We start from the raw sequence: 13746 nt of genomic DNA, 5'->3' as shown, positions 1-13746 counted from the left end.
AAGTCCTCCTGGGGCAAGATGCTGTTGGGAACGTAGAAAAGAAGAAAGCAAACTAACCTCTCCTGTAGTTCTCTTATTTTTTTAATTTTAACCACTGCTGATTGCTTTAAGCAGGTCTTACTGTACAAAACCCCTGCTGGTGTCAGGGCACTAGGACGAGAAGTTGCTGCAGACGTATATTTAGGAGCAGAAGTCTCCGAGGAGCTCTGCAGACTGTCATCTGTCTGCTCGCAGCTCGCCCCAGCTCTCCCTTGCTTTGCTCTCGTTCCAGCTCCCGAGGAACCGTTCCCTAAATTAATTTGGGAATCTCCTGTTGGGCTTTCTAGCCCTGATTTGTCACAGCAGCCTGACCTCTGGCTCTCGTACCCGCTCCCGAAAATAGAAGCAATGAATAATTAGAAATGTGCTGAGAAAACGACTTCCCCGTCCCGCTCACCCGTCCCCGCGGAGCAGCGCAGGGGTTCGGTGTTCCCACGCCACCTCCGCCGCCTGTCCCCGCTCCTCTTCCTCCCGGCGGCGTGCTGCTGGCGTGTAAGTCGGGTTTCATTTAGGTGGTAATCTCAGAGCCCGTGGCGTTGTTCCTCTCCCCGTGCCGGTGCAGACAGAGCAGCGGTCGTGCTGGGGTTTGTGTTTGGTTTGGGGCACATGCGCCTCCTGTCGCCGTCGGCTCCTGTCCTTCTACTGCTGCGGTGTTGCACTGGGGCTGCCAGCTCTGTAATGGGGTGCAGAGGGTCTCAGCTGGTCTGGACGGGGCTGGATGAATTGCAGAAATCGTTGCTGGAAGCAGGGGGGCTGTTTGGGAGTTGCAGGGGGTGTTTGGAGCTGCACCCTGCTGCTGGGGTGAGTGCGGTTGCGCAGTGCCCCCAGGAGGTCCCCTTGTTTGGAGGAGAAAGTAAAACCCAGGCTGTGTGTCCTGGGCTTCGGGACAAAGGGGACAGTGTGGGGACACCCACGTCAAGCGCCCAGGAAGCCAGCGCTGCTGTTACTCCTCCTACCCCATCCGCACCGTGAGGAGAGCTGCTGGGCCCTGCGGCAAGGACAAAACCCGCGCTGTTTGCGCAGGGCACGGCGCAGGGTGCTGGGCCTGGGTGCTGGGCACTGCCAGCTGGGCGAGGGAGGCCCCCGGTGGGCAGGAACCTTCCCCTGGCAGCCCGCAGCCCGGGAGGAAACCGAGCCGCTCGCCGCCGCCGCCGCCTGCCCCAACCAGCAGCAATGTGCCGGCGGCGTGGCCGCATCCTGCGCCGCAGTGCGGTTAGGGGGTGGCGAGCGCCGCTCCGCTGTGCTTGTGTTTGTGGTCTTACTGATAAGGCCCTAAAACGAAGGTGCTGGGCGGGGGGGGCTGCCTGTCACCGCTCCCCAGGAGGGACGGCTCTGTCCCAGCACGCCGTGCCCTGGGGTGTGGGTGCGCGCTCCCTGCCGGGAGCCTCTTGCCCTGACAAAGCACCGCAGGGCTGTGAGCTTTGGACCACGTGAGTCACTTCCAGGGCTGGTGGCTCCACGTTTCGGTTCACTCCACGCCCGCAGAGCTGGCTCGGCCTCCGAGGTGCTCACACGCCGTTGCCCAAACCTCCCTCGAGGCTATAGCCTCGGAGGCTGCTGCGTGGCGAGGAGGAAGGCGCTGGGAGCGCTGCAGGAACGGAGAGCTTTCGGAGCTGGAGAGCTTTCGGAGCTGGAACGGAGAGCTTTCGGAGCTGGGCACGTCCACAAAGGGGATTTGGAAGCGGTGCAGGGACCTGCCCGGGGGCACGGAGGAGCCAGCAGAGCGGTCGCTGCCAGCCCCTGCCGCTATCGCGTGCGCTGCCGCTGGCGTGGTGCCGGCTGCCCACCGATGACACAGGTCCTGGCACCGCGGGCCACGTTTCCTACCTGCGCCACTCCCTGCCGGGCATCCTGCTGTCGTGCTGGGCCCCGAGCGGGTTATCCCCACGCGAGCTGAGTCAGAGACGGGCGATAAGGAGGGGGAGGCTTTCCTCCGCCCGCTTTTGGAGCGTCTTATCTGCGAGGCTGGGCTGGGAAACAAAGGGCTGAGCTCACTTCCCGGCCGGGGACCTTCGCAGCGAGGTGTCCGGGCTGCTTGCTGGGGGGGGGTGGCTTGGCACCATCACCAGATGAAGCAGGGAGCTGAGGCTGCACGGAGCACGTGGGGAGATGCAGAGCTCTCCATGCTCCCCGCAGCTCCCCGCTGCCTGATGGCAGCCCCACGTTTCGGAGCCCGCTGCCTCTCCGTGCTGTGCCCGCTCGCTCCCCCCAGCTCCCCCTGCCCGTGGCCCTCCTGGGCTTTGTCAGGCAGGCAGGTGGCAGGGCCGGCAGGCAGCGTGCCAGGGCTCCCCGCGCTCTCAGCTCCTTTAAAAGGCGATTTTGAGATCCTCCTCTGGGTAGCGGCTCGGGCTGTGCCTCCTGCACCCCGTCCGGGCGATGCAGGAGCCCTGTGCCGGGAGGACACAGCCCGCCTGGGCTCGAGTCCCAGCTCCCCTCCGCAGGCTCGGTCACACGCTGCTTGAGTAGTAAATTGGTGCCATTTGTGTCCGTCTTCATTCACAAAAGCCATGCTTTTTCCTCTGCCTCTCCCCACCCCATTTGCCTCGCCTCTATAAAAGCAGCGTCCTCTCGGTGAGCAGCGTGCCGGCATCCAGTTAAACTGGGGGTGAGGTGGGATGGGGCTGGAAATACCTCGCTCGGCCAGGCACCGGGACACCCCCAGCCTGACAGTGGGGCCGTTTTCCCTTTGTGCTCACGAGCTGGGAGCAAGCCCTGATTTTTTTGACGTGCCGCGATGGAACGGTGCGGGGCTGCACGCCGGCACGCTGGTGGCTCGTTAGCAGCTGGTCCCTGATGGATGCTTCGGTGGGCTTAAAAGCAGGTCGGGGCCAGCTACGCCCCGCCGGGCCATTTGTATGCGGGAGGTGTGCTGGAGCGCATCGCCAGGCCGCTGCCTGCCGGGGACACGTCGCTCTGCTCTGCTCTGCTCTGCCGCAGGCGTGCGGCCACCGCTCCTCCCGAGGGGGCTCGGCGAGGGGAGGCAGGGCCTGGCCCCTCTCCGGGAGGCTTTGGGGCTCCCCGGGTGGCAAGGCTTGTGATGGGGGCCAGGCTGGGGAGACAAAGCACATGGCCGCTCGTGGGGAGGGGTTTGTGGCGCGGGGAGGTTGTCGGCATCCTGAGGGTCCTGGCGCTGGGGGTCCCTGCTGGTTTTCCTCTGGGACTGGGGGTGGTGGGGGCATTTTGTTACGCTGCCTGCTAGGAGGGTGTGAAACAGCAAAACCTTATGGAGTGGGGTGGAGCAGGCTCGATACCGCTGCAAGAAAGCCTCCTAACCCCGCTCTTCTTCTTTTCCCCTCTAGGGCTGACCAGACCGGCGGTGCCCGTGATGCCCTGAACGCCGAGCGCGGAGGAAGCAGAGGAGACTGTGTCCCGTTAGCTCCTCTTCCTTCCCTCACCCATTTCGTTTGGGTTTTCTATTTATTTTGCGGCCGGGCTTGGGGGCATGGCCTCGGCCGGCCGTGGCACTGCCGCCATGCGGCTCCCTTGGCTCAAGCCCTGCTCGCCCCTCCACGTTTGGACCCTGCTGCTCTTGGGGAGCACCTGGCTACCGCTGGCGGAAGGCAGCCCCAAGCCTCCCTTTAGGACTTTCCCGGTTTCAGACTGGAGCTTGACGCACTTGGTGGTCCACAACAAGACCGGGGAGGTGTACGTGGGGGCCGTCAATCGGATCTACAAGCTCTCCAACAACCTCACGCTCCTGCGGACGCACGTGACGGGGCCGGTGGAGGACAACGAGAAGTGTTACCCCCCGCCCAGCGTCCAGTCCTGCCCCCACGGCCTGGTCACCACCAACAACGTGAACAAACTGCTGCTGGTGGACTACTCGGGGAACCGGCTCATCGCCTGCGGCAGCGCCTCGCAGGGGATCTGCCAGTTCCTGCGGCTGGACGACCTCTTCAAGCTGGGCGAGCCCCACCACCGCAAGGAGCACTACCTCTCCAGCGTCAACGAGTCCGGGACCATGTCCGGGGTCATCATCGAGGTGGTGAACGGGCAGAACAAGCTCTTCATCGGGACGCCCATCGACGGCAAGTCGGAGTACTTCCCCACGCTCTCCAGCCGCAAGCTGATGGCCAACGAGGAGAACGCGGAGATGTTCGGCTTCGTCTACCAGGACGAGTTTGTCTCTTCCCAGCTTAAGATCCCCTCGGACACGCTCTCCAAGTTCCCCACCTTCGACATCTACTACATCTACAGCTTCAGCAGCGAGCAGTTCGTTTACTACCTGACCCTGCAGCTGGACACCCAGCTCACCTCGCCCGACTCCACCGGGGAGCAGTTTTTCACCTCCAAGATCGTCCGCCTCTGCGTGGACGACCCCAAGTTCTACTCCTACGTGGAGTTCCCCATCGGCTGCGTGCAGGACGGCATCGAGTACCGCCTGATCCAGGACGCTTACCTCACCAAGCCTGGCAAGGCCCTGGCCAAGTACCTGGGCATCTCGGAGCAGGAGGATATCCTCTTCACCATCTTCTCCCAGGGCCAGAAAAACAGGGTGAAGCCTCCCAAGGAGTCTGTGCTCTGCCTCTTCACGTTGAAGAAGATCAAGGATAAGATCAAGGAGCGTATCCAGTCGTGCTACAGAGGGGAAGGGAAGCTCTCGCTGCCCTGGCTCTTGAACAAGGAGCTGGGCTGCATCAACTCGGTGAGTCCGCGCTCGTCTCTCGGCGGGCCGGGCGGTTTTTGGCTGCTGGCCGTGCCCTGGGCCCCGTCCCGGTTACCTGACCTGCCTCGTGCGCTCCCGGGGGGAGGCCCCGCGCTCGCTCGGGGGCCTGGCACGGCTGGGGCCGAGCGCTCGGCTCGCTCGGTCGCATTCCTCGTGGAGACTGCGGCTTTGGTGTGGGAAGGCTGTCTGGGCTGGGGCTGAATCAGTGTCTGCCGATAGCTGCTGGCCCCGAGCTGAGGCTGCGCGCTGGCACGGGTTGTCGGCTCTCCCGCGGGGTGCAGGGCTAAAGGGGAGCTGGTTTCGAGGGGCAGGACGCTTGTTTCTCGGAGGGACAGGGGGTGTCTGCCGCGTCTCTGCTGGGGGGACCCTTGCAGGTGGCACGTGTGAGCTGGGGGGGCTTGGCAGAGGTGCTGGGGCAGGAGGCGTGGGGAAAGGGGGCAGACAGGTCGGTGGTCCCAGGCGCTGGTCCCATGCTCAGCTTGGCAGGACCAAGGCCTCCCCATGGCGTGCAGGCAGGAGGAGAGGGGATCCAAGAGAGCCTGGCTCCTTTTTTTCCTGCTCCCGAAGTACCAGGGCCTGGCTGTGCTTGTTCCAGGCTGCGGGGAGCCACCAGCCTCCCAGTTCAGCTGCCTTCTTCCCGTTGCTGCCCAGGAGAGCCAGCTTCCTGCCCCCTTGGGGTCCCTTAGGGGGGTTTGGTCCCCTCCTGCTCGCCACCTCCCTGGTCCCTGGGCATGCTGTTTGGTGGCGTGCCCCCTGAGCAAGCAGGGTGCAGGTGCTGGATTTATTTTATACAGGCGAGAGGAGGCAGGAGGGGAGGGCATGGGCATAGACCCCGTTGTGTCCTGGGTTTTGGGGTCAGCCCTGCTGCCGGGGGTGCCCGCGGAGCAGCCCTGCCTTCCCTCCCCGCCGCTCCGGAGGAGCCAGCTAACAGCTGCCTGACAAAGTAAAGGGTTTGCTGTCAAGAGCGCTGGGCTCGCAAATCAGATTTTGGCTTTGAACTAATTCGATTTTGGTGGAAAATGATGAAATCGTTACACTGCTGCCTGGTGGGTCGCACAGCTGCTGGCTCAGGCGGAGGAGATGCCGGCTGCTTCCTCCCCGTGCGCTCCCGGCTCCTCTCCCCCCGTGTCTGGGGAGGGGGCTCTGCCCGGAGTTTCCCCCATGTGCTCCATCCGAGGCTGGGCAGGATGTGTCCCCAGGGGGCTGTATTTTCCCTGCTGCGAGGAACAAGGCTGCTTGTGGCACCGCTGGGTGCTCAGGGGCTTCTCCGTGCACCTGAGCTGCAAAACGTGGTTCGTTGCAGGGAAACCGGGAAACATGGTTTTTGCATCCCAGCAGGGAAACGTGGTGGGATGGGGAGGGAAATGCTGGCTTGGCATCTGGTGCTGTGCCACGGGGACAGGGAGGTTTTGGCCGCGGTGCAGGGGGCGAGGTGTGGTTACACATGCGGTGATTGTGGTTTTTCCAACTTCACACCATGGTCGCTTAGCCATAGGAATGTCCTGGCCATGGAGGATTTGGGATCTAGCTGAAACGTTCCCCTTTTCGGGGCATCGTTCCCCCTTTGTTACCATTCCTCTTGAGTGCTAGAAGTAACCCCAACCCTCATGGTGGCAGGAGGGGCGTGCTGGGCGCTGGCAGCTGCCTCCTGGGGGCTCAGTGCCCCCAAAGAAGAGCAGAGCAGGGCTGTGCGGTGCTGGTCTCGCTCTGCACCGTGCCGGATAGCGCCGAGGTAGTGGTGCTCCTCTCCTGGAGCCGGCGTCTTCCGTCCCCGTCCCGCTCCGCCTGCCAAGCGCGGCACGGCTGGATGCGGCGCCGAGCCCCTCGCCGCGCTGGGAGCCAGCCAAATGGGGTCCTGCGGAGCGTGTAACCTCGTCCTGGCGGCGAGCTCCGTGCCCCTCGTAAACGGCAGCCACCGCCGGGGTGGGTCGCGGCAGCTGACGGATCTCCCAGGGATGGATGCTGGCCAGAAAATGAAGGGCATGTTGATTTTTTTCTTAAGGGAGGCAGAATGAAATTGCCGAGTCAGGAGTCGCTCGGGGTTTACGCCTGGTCTGTACGGAGAGCGTCCCAGGAGCTCTCCTGCTCCTGGTCAGGATTTACGGCTTGAAGCCTCCTGGAAAGGGGGAAGTCCGGCCCTTGTTGCACATCAGTGGGATTTCGTGGTGCTGGCAAGCCCGCGTCCCCGAGGGGCGCTCTGCGGGAAGGCAGGGCTGGGGCAGAGCTGTGCCCACGGCGTGGGCATCGCCGTCCGGGGCTCGGCTGTGAGGGCGAAACGAGAATCGGGGCGAGGAGCCCTGCCGACCTGCTCCGGGCTGCTGCTTCCTCCGGCCCCCGAGCTTTGGGGTGCTCGTCCCCGGGGTGCTTCCCCGGCAGGTGGGTGAATGGCGGGGTGTGGGAGGACAAGGGGTGCGTGTGCTGCCATTAACTGCCCGATTACTGGCCAATTAATAACGCTGAGCGGCACGAGCCTCGCCTCTGCTCCCTCATTGCTTCCCTAAGCGGGCCTGAAGGGAGGCGATGAGACAAGGCGTGACACGGAGACGGGCGGCTCCTGGCCGGCTCTGTCTGCGACCCGTCCTGCCTCTTTTGGGTGGGTTTCTGGGGAAAATGGGAGCTTTGTGCCCCGGCTCTGTGCCAGAGGAGAGGAGGAGGCTGCCTCACTGTGGAGCAGGGTCCTGGGGGGGGTGGCCGCGGTGGTGCCGGGGGTGCCCCAGCCCTCGCAGCGCCCGCTCGGCCCGACCTCTGCCGCCGCGGTGCCTGCCTGCGCTTCCCTAACGAGGCAGCTTGCTGTTAATGAGCTAATTGTCGGCGTAATTATTTATCGAGGTGGTGTCGGCATCTCGGTGGCGGGCGGGTGCTCCTTGCGGCCCTGGAGTGCAGCTGTATTTGTCGTTTCCCAGAGAGTTTGTTGAGACAAAGCAGAGAGGAGTAAACACCATCAACATTTATCCTCTTGCATATTCAGCAGCTGATGAGGTTGGGGAAGCTGCAAATTGGAGTGCGGAGGGAACGGGAGCTGCCTCGGCTGCCGGGGCTCAAATACCTTCGTCGGTCGTGCTTGGGGTCCTGTCGGCCCCTCTGCTGCTGCTCGCCGGGCTCCGGCTTGCTCGAGGCTGTCGGGGCCGAGGGGTGCTTTCCTCGGGGTTGCAGCTGGCTGCATGCCTTGTCCGAGGTAGGGGCATTTGGGTGTCCGTGCCAGGGGGATGCAGCCATCCAGGCTCCCCGGGGAGATTTGTGGCCGGTTCAAGGCAGGAGGAGGCAGCACGAGGTCTGACATTGGTCCTCAAAGTCAGCCCCGCGTTGCTGGGAAGAGAACTTGCTCGGATCTGCTCTTCTGAAACGCGCGCCTGGCAGTGCAGGAGGGTCCCGAGTGAGGCCGATGGGCCGGAGAGCTGCAGATTCCCCTTCCCACATCCTTCCAGACCGAAGAAAGAACACGGCGCCCCTCGTTCCCGATTTTGGGAATCTCCTCTGCCCGGCTGCACCCGGAGCTCGCCCAGTTTAGGGAAGGCTGAGCAGGGGCCAGGCGCGGAAGGCGGTCGGTCAGCGGTCACATCCCAGCTCAGGCACCCCGCAAAAACAGAAGTTAAAGAACTGAGGCAGCAAAACCGCATCTCCGCACCGCTTCGGGGGCTGAGCGTGACCGGCTGGAGCCGTTCCCGTTTCTCAGATGAAGGAGGGCTGGCACGGTGCTGGTGGCACCGCAGCCGGGAGCGGCACCGCCGGCTTTGGGTTGGTGGGGCGAGCACAAGGGGGTGACTGCGTGTCCATGTCCTTGCTCAACAGCCCGGTGGCTTTTCCATGAGGGTTTCGGATGCCCTGGGCTGTGCTGGCCTCCAGTTTTGGGGCCGTGGTCGTCCCTCTTCGGGGTGGAAATGGCGGGGCTGTTGTTTGCAGCTGGAGCCGCTCGGTGCGGGAGCGCGGCGTTTCCCCGTACATTACGTGCACACGCTATATGGATCTAAAACCCCCTGGGGACTGGCACGCATTTGGAGGCGGTTGCTTGCCAAAAACCTGTCCCCTTTGAATTCCGAGTTACATAAGGAGCCTCTTGGAGCAGAAAATCCCGTGCCTCTCCAGGCCTCGGGGTGCCCGGCCTCCCTCCCAACCCTCACCGCGCGCACCAGGGCTCAGCTGCGTGCGCCGAGGTGATGGTGGTGGCACTGGGGATGGGGAGGGCAGGGTCCTGTGCTGGCACCCGGGGCTGAGTGCAGTGGCTGGGCTGCTCAGGCAGGGATTATTTTGCTGGCTCCGGATTCCTGACGCTTTCCACAACCTCCTCCCCAAACCACATCCCAGAGCGAGGCGTCTCGCTGCCAAGGGGAGACGGGAAATCGTCACCTCCTCGGCTCCATCCTCCCGTGGGGTGGGAGGTCGGCGTGATCCCTCCTTGCCCCTGGTGCTCACCAGAGCTCACCTCCCCTCTTTCCTTCCCGCAGCCGCTGCAGATCGACGACAATTTCTGCGGCCAGGATTTTAACCAGCCGCTGGGCGGGACCGTCACCATCGAGGGGACGCCGCTGTTCGTGGACAAGGAGGACGGGATGACCTCAGTGGCTGCCTACGACTACAGGGGCCAGACCGTCGTCTTCGCGGGCACGCGGAGCGGGAAGATCAAAAAGGTAGGGACGGTGCTGGCGGGGACGGTGCCGTGCTGCTGGGGGCGTTTCCGTGCCTCCCCCGGCGTGACTTGGTGTGGCGTGGGGAGTGTGCGTCCCCGTTGTCGTTCTCTGCCGAAGAAATGCACAAAACCTCCGTGTCGGAGGGCTGTAACGTAAAGGGATTGAGTGTTTGACTGCTGGCGGGTCAGAGTCCGCTCTGTCGTCTCTCAGGGCTGCCGGTTTGCCCCGTAGCTGTGATGGGGCGGGCTCTGCCTCTCCGTGTCCGTGTTGCTTTGTCTTTGACCTGGAAAGGGTCAGAGAGGTGGGTGCTGGTGTCTTGGTGCTGGTGCTGCTGTTGAGGGAAGCTCCAGTTGGGTTGGCAGCGCTGCCTTGCGTGAAGTGGGCGGGATGGAGCCTCCCTGCTGCTCTTGGCTTTTTGTGGGGTCGGAGTTTCCTCATCTGTTGCCTTCACATCCTGGATCTGGCCGAAATGAAAAAAGTAGGGTCCGAAGCTGGAGCTCGTGCCAGGCGATGCTGTCCTCCGAGGGGACGATGAGCTGTGCTCCAGCTGCCCCGGTGCGGATTTGGGGTTTCTGCGTCCCGTTCGGGTGCTGCCTCGCGCCTCCTCTCCCGTTGGGTCGGCGGCGAGGTGCCCTGGCACACAGGGCTGGCCGCGTTGCTCGGGGGGTGGTGGGTCCTGTGCCCGCAGCGTGGCCGTGTCGGGTTGTGCCTGTGGCGTAGGGGTTAGGCTGTGGCACAGCCAGGAGGAAGCCGCTCTGAGATGCGCCCGCGGGGGCTGCGGGGTGCCCCAGGTGGCCCTGAGCCACCTCCCCGAGCGGGGGCAGCCTTCCCCTCCCGTACCCCAGCCCCGCACAGAAGGCTGCTTGCTGGTGGCAATTAGCAGAGAGCCGTGTGTGCGTTTCTCTGGCTGCATCTCCACAGGGCACGGATTTCCTGTTATCATAACATCGTGCCTATAATTACAGCCGTACATGCCCCGGATAAACACAGCTTGCGCTGACTGCATCCTCGGCCAGGCAGCGGCACGGCGCTGCTCCCGGCAAGGGGCAGGGAGCGCGGGGCTTGGCCAGGGGGCCCGGCACATCCCTCTGCCTGCCGGGACCCCCCAGCACCCCTCTGGGGCTCAGCGCCCCGCGTTTTCTCCGCTTCTCCTCCTCCGTGCTGTCTAAACCCAAACGCTGGTTTGAAATCAGAAAATTTAGGGTTAGGAGCGCATTCGGGGACGTGGGCAGCGTGCGTCGAGGCAGGGATCGGGGTGCTGGCGCTGCTCTCCATGCCCCACGTCCCCTGCCTGGCTGCTTCGCCTGCCTCTCCTCCTCCCCGGCGCCAGGCTGAGCAGGGGGTGCTGACGAGGCAGCTCGTCCTCCCTGCCCCACCAGCTCGTCCTCCCTGCCCCATCGATCGATCGGGGCCAAGGGACGGGTGTCGCGTTGCTGGCGGCTCCTCCTGCCGCTGGGCTCCCACCGGGGGGGTTAAACAGCCTGTGCCAGCGTGAAGGATGGGGATGGAGGAAGGAGCGTGTGGGAGGAGGGCTCACGAAGCCACAGGGACAGCGTTACGGCTCCCGTCCCTTATTTATCCAGAGGGGACGGCAGTTGCATTTTACGTGGAAGATTTGTTGTTTTTTTTCCCTTTCTTCGTTTTTTTTTTTTTTTTTCCCCAGCTCTTCTCAGTTTTTCCCTGGTCTTGGCACCTTCAGAGCCACGTGCAGGTGGCCGCTGAGGGTGTGGGGGCAGGCTGAGCTCCGGGTGCGAGGTCGAGGCTGAGGCCGGGGCTTGGAGCCCAGGTGTGGTTTGCGCAGCTTCATCTTCTGCAGCGCCTCCTCGGGCTGTTCGTGCTGGTTTGTCCCCATCACCAGCGCGTCCCAGTGCCCAGCGGCCCCAGGGAGCTGGGGGGGCCCGCTGACCCTGTGGGGCGTGAGGGAAGGGAGCAGGGGCTCGATGGGGAATGGCGAGGCAGGTCCCAGCACAGGGCTCCAGGCGGGTTTTGGGGGCTCCCCCCTTCCAGCTGCCCTGCGAGGATCTGGGTGCCCTGCGGAGCAAGGGGCTGCGCTGGGCGGGGGTGCCTGGGGACCCCATTTCGGGGGAGCTGTCCCCCGCTGCGCCCTTGGGGCGCTCAGCCCCAGCGTCCTGCCGCAGGGCTGCCTCGGCAGCCACCTGATCCCGCTGTCTGCGGGGCCGGAGGGAGGGGAGGGCCGGCAGCGTGTCCCCGGCCAGGGCACAGGTCCCCTGCGAGCCCGTGCTGCTGCCCCTCGGGCTGCAGCTTGAGGATTTGGTCAGACCCTACAATAACGCTGCGGTATCCCGTGGCCGCTGGCGTCTCCGTGCGAGCCCGGGGAGCCGCAGCAGGGCACAGCCGGGTGCTGAGTGCTCCAGGAGCCCTGCGGTGGGTGCTGGTCAGGCGGGGGGGGCCCCGATTGCACCGTCTGGGTCGGGGTAAGGTCAGGGCAGAGTCCCGGCTGCGTCTGGATTTTCCTTGGATGGCAGCTCCCGTGCCCAGCATTTGTCCAGGCTGCTGCGTGCGGACAGAGCCTGCCTTTGTCCCCCGAAAAAGCCACGCGAGCCCGCCCGCCCCGCGGCCCTGCTGCCAGCAGGCGCGGCGGGGAGGCTGCCGGGCAGCACCTGCTGTGCCCCGCAGCTGTCCCCTGTCCCCTCCGTCCCCTCCGTCCCCCCTGTCCCCTCTGTGGGTGCTGGGGACTGATGCAGATGGCAGCCGGGGAGGGGACGCCGTCGTTCTAGGGGGAAAAATGACATCGGGGCGCCGTCGGAGCGAAGGCAGGCGGTTGTCTTTGGCCGGCCCCCAGCTCCCTCGTGCTTGCCGCCTGCTGCCGGCGGTCACGGGGCTGTGGGACGGGGTTTGGGGATTTCTGCCCCGCCACGGGGTGAGTAAGGCGGGGGTGACTGGCCGTGCTGCCGGCCCCGGGCGTGAGCCATGTCTGCGTGCCGTCTGCGGGCACGTCGGGGACCTGCCCTTGCGCCCCATGGGGAAGTGCCCCGGGGGCTGCGGGCACGCTGCTGCGGGGACTTCCAGGGGAAACCTGTGCAAGGCCGGCTCCCGGCGCCTGGCTGACACCGGGGAGGGGAGGCACCAGCGCTCGCTGCAGCCTCTTTGCTGTGCCCGGGCTGCCCTTCCCGGGGAGGAGAGCAAAAAGCTGCCGTACGAGCGCAAATAGGGGTACTTGGAGGGTCGTGGGGTGCAACAGGGAGTTGCATCCTCCAGGTGCACATGGGGAAGTGGTGTGAGGGTGGGTGATGCTGAAGCACACACAGGGAGCAGCTGGGAGCAGAGGACTGGGCGTCCCAGGGGCTGTAGGGCCGGGTCCATGCGCCTTTGTTAGCTCACCGTCCGCTCCTCCTTTTGCCAGCCAGGCACCGCCTTAGGGCCACCACGAGCTCTGGTGCAGCCCTCGTGGGCTGACCCGGTTTCGGGTGCCCCCAGGTTATTTCTTGGGTGGTGGGACTTGGAGCAGCCTCGTGGGGAGGTGGCTCGGGAAGGGTCTCGGTGGCTGGGGAGGGGCTGGGTGTGCCTGCGGCCCCCGGGTGCCCCTTGCAGCCGGCTGAGTCCTCGTTTTCAGGGGCTGTCTCTGCAGCCCTGGCTGCCCCGTTTGCCCCCGTAATCCCTTCAGCTCCTTCCCCGTCCCCAAAGCAGATGGCCTTGGGCGCGAACGCATCGGGGCGCGTCCCTGCCGGGAATCCGCTCCCCCCTGCGGCTCGCGCTCTCCGCCGCTTGTTTATCCTCTCCCACGGAAGGCCCAGCTGAGCCGGCCCCTTGTTTGGTTTCCTTGGCTTCCCCGCTCTGAGGATGATAATAATAATAATAAAGAATAAAACAAACTCCCCGCGCTAAGTGGGCCGGCCCTGGCCGTGCGCGAGCACGCGGACCTCGCTGCTCCTCCTGGGGAGGATCGGGGGCTCCCGTGCAGAGGGAAGGTGAATTCCCAGCCCCTGCTCCCTCGGGGCTGCGCGACCCAAAAACGGGGCTGTGGGGCTGGGGCTGAGCCCCGTGCAGGGGCTGCGTGCAGCAGGAGGAGGCCGCTGGCGGGGGCTTTGCAGGAATTTCCCCGTTGCCTGCTGGCCCTGGGCTGGGAACTCGCTGGGAACTTGTGTCTCGCCTCCTTGCTGCCTGGGGCAGCACCGGTGCTTTCTGTGCTGCTTCATTTCCTTCCGAGGAACGATTTTTTTTCCCCCTCTCGGTGTTCTAAAAGCCAAATTTCTTCCCCTCGTAAAAAGCCCCCTGCTTTCTTCCTCTCCCCCTTCCCCCAGCTGTGCCGTGAGTCAGGAGTTATCCCCTGCGGGCCGGCAGGGAGCGGGGGGTCCGCTGGGCACGTGCTGGGTGTTGGGGCGGGGGGCGGCTCTGCTGCCTGCAGATACAGGGCCGGGGGCTGCCGGAGAGGAGGGGTGTGGGTCTGGGGGGGTA

General features: G+C 64.7%; 1 protein-coding gene across 5 annotated transcripts in view; it reads left to right on the top strand.

Annotated features, from left to right (window-relative positions):
- Window positions 1–13746, top strand: part of PLXNA1 (plexin A1) — a 108731-nt gene that overhangs the window by 9293 nt on the left and 85692 nt on the right. For all 5 annotated transcript variants that reach the window (XM_080605965.1, XM_080605969.1, XM_080605967.1 and 2 more), the window contains exons 2-3: window positions 3339–4684; window positions 9148–9330. In XM_080605965.1, coding sequence (XP_080462091.1) covers window positions 3482–4684; window positions 9148–9330 — 1386 coding nt within the window. In that variant the 5' untranslated portion in view covers window positions 3339–3481. The remainder of the gene's footprint in view (window positions 1–3338; window positions 4685–9147; window positions 9331–13746) is intronic.

Source organism: Anser brachyrhynchus (assembly GCF_964034855.1).
Source record: "Anser brachyrhynchus genome assembly, chromosome: 10".
NCBI lineage: Eukaryota > Metazoa > Chordata > Aves > Anseriformes > Anatidae > Anser > Anser brachyrhynchus.
The sequence above is the reverse complement of the archived record's forward strand: the minus strand, read 5'-3'. Positions and strand labels throughout refer to the sequence as shown.